The 5,503-nt window shown below is 41.6% G+C and overlaps 1 protein-coding gene across 1 annotated transcript; it reads right to left on the reverse strand.

Moving 5' to 3' along the window:
- Positions 1-2,036: 2,036 nt before the first annotated feature.
- Positions 2,037-3,227, reverse strand: LOC126979411 (uncharacterized). The gene has a single exon (XM_050828708.1). It carries the CDS (start codon positions 3,225-3,227, stop codon positions 2,037-2,039), a length of 1,191 nt encoding a protein of 396 aa, XP_050684665.1.
- Between the last annotated feature and the right edge of the window lie 2,276 nt (positions 3,228-5,503).

The following is a 5,503-nucleotide window of genomic DNA, read 5'->3' on the forward strand; positions in this document are numbered from 1 at the left end:
GGAAAAAATGTAATCAATTAAATCATATAACAGTAACTGAGATTTAATTTAAAAGCACTGCTGACTAAATCTTCAAAAATACGATTCTAAGATTACATTAAATTAAAATTTAGGCTGGAAATATTTCAATGAAATTTATATTGTATGTAGTAGATGAGTCGCTCAAGTTTTAATTCTGTTTAGAATAGAAAGTTGTGGGATTTTTTTAGACACATCTCAAAATTTTTATGCAAATTAACTATACTCATGTTTAAGTTATTGAACTATTTATTTATGACAGTAGTAACAGCAATTGAAATAAATCGTTATAAGATAATAACATCATCTGTGCAATTAAGAAAAAAATGATACATGTAATTTAATTACTTAACGCACTGTGCATAAATGCAACTCAGGATTCAAATTTTTTTAAGAAACTATAAATTTACTACAGTGGCTTTTCTTGCCCTCTCTAACCAACGCAAGTCTTTTAGTATTTCTGCCGCGTATGCACTAGTTGCATCCCATGCTACTTCAGAAGTAAGCATTACGCTGATAAGGTTATCAGGTGTAATGTTTGTACCTACTGTCTTCTCCCATTTGTCTCGAGCGGTTATGTATCGATGGCATTTAAAAAATACATGATTCGCATCTTCGATTGCGTCTGTGCAGTTTGGGCAATCTGGGGAGGCCTCGTGTTTAAATCTGTGGAGGTACTGTCTGTAACATCCGTGGCCAGAGATCATCTGGGTCAGGTAGTAGTTAACCTCCCCATGCTTGCGGTTAACCCATGGCGCAATTTCGGGTATCAGGCGGTAGGTCCAACGTCCCTTACTTGAAGTACTCCAGCGTTCTTGCCATCGTTGCAAACTCTTCTATTTTGTTTGCTTTTGAGTTCAGCTGGCAACATTGAGGTTTCCGTCTTCCTGTGATGAAACATCGCTCTACGTTCTTCAGCCAGTATGTCTGGGGGTAGGATTCCAGATGCAAGAACCCTTCTTCTTTTTTGTTTTGGACCACCTACATTTGGCATGAGCCTGGCTTGCTTTGATACCACGGCAGACGCTTTGTCTGCAGCATACTCGGCCTGCTTCTTAAAATTAAGGCGTGTGTCTATCATCAACCCGAGGTATCGTATAAAGGTTGAGAGGTGATCTCGTAGTTTCCTACTTTTAACGATAATGTTTCTATTCTTTTTCTACTGGTGATGAGGACGGCTTCAGTTTTGTGCTCTGCGAGCTTAAGGCCTACTTGGTCCATCCATTTACGCACTACACCAAAGGTCTCATCAAATCTCCACTTAATTTCCTCCACGTGTTTTAATACGATGACAATAGCCAAGTCATCTGCAAAGGCAACAAGTTCTGTATCGAGTGGAAGATCCTGTTTTAATAGCCTATCGTACATTATGTTCCAAAACAGCGGGCCCAACACAGAGCCTTGGGGGACGCCTCCTGTGATCTGGTATTGTAATAGTCCAGACTCGGTCTCATATTCAAGGACTCTGTTTGAGAAATAGCTGGCCACTATTCTTTGTAAATACATCGGGACATTCATTTCAGCGAGACGGTACATGATAACCTCCCAGCGGGCTGAATTGAATGCACTGTGGCCACAAGGCAGTATTTCTTAGTCCCTCCTTTCCAGCTAGAGCCAGAGATTGCTTGTTTTGCTGTTCTTACAATCCGGTTAACAGCATCGTGGGTGGATCGACCCTTACGGAAGCCATATTGGTTGTCTGCCAGTTGAGGCTCTGCTATGACATCGATTCTGTCGAGGATGATGCGTTCAAAAGTTCCATATACTGTCCAGCATGCACAGTGGGCGGTACGAGGAAGGATCGTCTAACGGTTTGTTTCCTTTAGGGATGAGGACAAGTTTTTGGAGCTTCCATTTTGCAGGAAAAGTGCCACTTTTAAGACAGGTGTTGAAAAGATCGATAAAAAGTGCGGGCGAAGATTTGATAGCACATTTAAGGGCTACATCAGGGATGCCATCAGGCCCAGGAGCCTTTTTATTACCAATTTTATGGCAAGCACGTGATACTTCGTCCTCTGTCACTGGCGGTATAGTTGAATCTCCTCTTTGCGTGTTGGTATACTCAACCTGTACATTTTCTGTTTGGGAAAAAGTGTAGTTACAATGTCACTGAGTAACTTCGGGCATTTCGGACTAGGTGACGGCTGTCTTTTCAACTGTGACATTACAATTTTATAGGGTTTTCCCCACGGGTCCGTTTCGAGCTCCATCAGTAATTCGTCCCAAGACCTTCTCTTGCTCTCCTTGATTGCTCTATTCAACAGTCTGCGTGTCTCTTTATAACTTGCCCTCATCTTCTGGTAATGTGGCTTCTTACGAGCGCATTGTGCAAGCCTTCTCGTCCTGATGCATTGCTTTCTGATTGAAGAGATCGTCTCGTTCCACCAGTAAACCGGGGGCAGTAGGTATGAGCTACGTTTACGAGGCATGGTCTCATCACAGGCTACAGTAATTCTTCTATTGATCACATCTGCTTTTTCGTTAGGGTCATTACCTAGGAGAGGCTGGTCAATTAATGCTACTTTGAAAGCTTCGGAGTCAAAATGGCTTATTTTCCATCCATGAGTTTTGGTGTTCAGTCTATCTTTTATAGTCGCACCTATTTCCCAATAAATGGCTTGGTGGTCACTAGCTGTATAGATTTCCGTAACTTTCCAGTGGTTTTTTCCTTTGGCAAGTTGGCTGCTTACAAAGGTTATGTCTATAATCGAAGATGCTTCCCCTCTAACGAATGTTGCTTTGTCACCCCTGTTCATAAGAACTACATCCAGTGACGTCATAGCTTCAATGAGAATCTGCCCCCTTGGGTTTGTGGACTTACTACCCCATTCATGCCATGCCCAAGCATTGAAATCCCCACCAATAGCTACTGGACTGTAGTTTTTTGCATCGTCCGTGAGGTTATCTACTAATATGGCAAAATCCTCAATTGAAAGGCTCGGTGGTGCATAACAACTATAGAGATGTATCCCGCCAACTTTTGCTCTTGCAAAGCCAACTGTTGGTTGGTAAGCAAGGTTTTGGATAGACTGCATGCTGCAGACCCAAATAGCTGCTTGGTTGTATTTGTCTGATATCCAGGTTCCTATGTTGAGCTTTTTGTAGGGCTCTGATATGTGTACAACATCAATTTTTAGCTCTCGTGCCGTTTGCGTGAGCAAGTTGTGGGCATCTTCGCAGTGATTAAGATTTAGCTGCAGAATCTTCATTTTGGTTTTTGTTGAACCATCTTAGCTGCCTTTTTAAATATAGGGCACTTACTACACCCAGCAATGTGGCCACTGTTTTCAGCACTACCATCTATGCATAGTACGCAACGTGCTTCATTTTGGCAGTTTGCGATTTTGTGCCCAGCAAAACCAAACTTGATGCATAATATGGACCTATCATGGTTGCATAATTTGGACCTATCATGGTTGCCTGTACACTTATTTGCTAAGTGACCGTAGCGCCAGCACCTGAAGCATTTAATTGGCTTTTGGATCCTCCTTACGCGGCAATTTACCCAACCGATTTTTATTTTGCCATGATTACCTATAACGTCGTCGGCGATTGCTGCTTCAATTTTTAATGCGGCTATTTGAGTTCCACCGTACGCTTTCCGTAGTGACTTGATAGCATCTGGTGAAATTATACGTTCAGGCCCTACTGCCATCTGCAATTAATCTAGAATATCCGTCTTAGTAGTAGTTTTGTCGAGATCCTTGATTTCAATATCTACTTCAGGCACCTTACTTATGACTGTGGCGTCATCTCCAAGGACACCAGCAATCGTTCTTTGCAGGTCATGCGCTTTATCGGTGCTATCTTTGGTTAGGATCAGCAACATGTCTCCTGTAGTAGTTTTGCGGATTTTGTCGACAAATTTACTGGCTTCTTGAGTTGACTTGTCTTGCTTCACGCGTTTTAGTATGTCCGCATATCTTCCTTTATCAGCTGGTCGAATAATCAAAGCATTTGGGCGTACTGGAGGCTTCCTCTATTTTCTCGACTTTTCTGTTTTCTTAGACACTTTCCATTCCAATTCACTTTCGGCTTGGTGTTCGACTATGTCGGTTGAGGTGGATGCCTGTTTAATCTTCTTGGATGTTTTGTCTTCTTCCATTGGAGATGTACGTTCTTTTCGTTTCGCCTTACGTAATTGTCTAGGCGTGTGATCCTCCAAGATGCTTTCTCTGTTATTTAATTTCGCTACTACACCAGAGTAAGACCGTAGCAATTTGGGTGTTGTCTGGGTTTTGCACGTCTAGGTGTCGATATTTCGAGTTTCTTCGTTACTCTTCTCTAGTTCAGAGGATATTCTTTTGAATGAGCTACCTAATGAAGCTACATACTTTCGAATTTCCCCATGAACATTCATCTTTCCTTTTATGAACTCTGCTAGAGATTTTATCGTCTGTTCATGGAACTGCATGATCTTTTTAAGATCGATGTCCATTGTACACGTCGCAATTTGCGTATTTACGCTTTTCTCTATATTATTTTGTTTTGTTTGTTTTTTTTGTTTGATTTTCTGCCATTCTGTTCCCACGAAAACCTAGGGAAGTAATAACAACACAGACACACACACACAATAACAGTCCGCTCCAGCAGAGCCCCGGTTGCCGGAGTAAGTCCACTAGTATACGCCTGGGGTGGGACCTGGTCCCCCAGGGGAGCGCTTGCGACGTCTTTACCCCGACGCCTTCCAGTCCTCGGCACGCTAGACCTTGACATTAGGGTTGTGTTTTGTCCGCCGGGGCTATTTTATTTCACCCCTACCCAGTGTCGCAAGGTTACGATCCGCGGGCATTCCCCAATCCGCAACCTGGGGACGCGCCACATGGCAGCTTCACCTCTGCCTCGGGGTGTGTGTGTGTGTGGGTGGGTGGATGTGAGTGAGTGTGAGTATCTGATAAATCATGTTATTTTCTACTGTACTTAATTACTTTTGAGTTTTTTTTTATAGTTTCCTTATAATTAAATTTTTCACCTAGTTTGAGACTTTAAGTATTTTGGTTACACCAAACATCACTTCCTCCCATTAAGGCTTTACCATTCTCGGAGTATTAGTAGATTGTTTACCCATTTATTTCTATATCTAATTTTGACATTCTTCATGAATTTTTAAATATTCAGTTAATTCAATACAAAATAAGTTGTATTCAATTTAGTTCTACAAGTTTAAATTTCCCATTGCCGTGCTGTGTATTAAAATAAAACACAAATTCCCAAAAATGTAAGATAGGAAAAAAAATGGCTGCAAAATATATTAAAGTCAACAAGAAACTATTGTAGTATTGTGTAGTTCAGCCCATTACCTTTCAATTCTTCAATTCCAGGCTACGTTCAAGAATCAGTAGGTATCTGTCAATTCCAGCAATGCACATACGTATTTGAAGCTAAAGTGGGAAATCGAGTCCGCTTTAAAGCAATTTACAGCCATAGCAATTCATTAATTCATTTTTTGGCTAAGCTGCGCCTGTGGAATACAGATGGCTAATGG

Source organism: Leptidea sinapis, chromosome 1 (genome assembly GCF_905404315.1).
Source record: "Leptidea sinapis chromosome 1, ilLepSina1.1, whole genome shotgun sequence".
NCBI lineage: Eukaryota > Metazoa > Arthropoda > Insecta > Lepidoptera > Pieridae > Leptidea > Leptidea sinapis.

Coding starts and splice junctions, on each gene's coding strand:
- LOC126979411 (XM_050828708.1), bottom strand. CDS start 3,227: ATGAAGATTCTGCAGCTAAATCTTAATCACTGCGAAGATGCCCACAAC.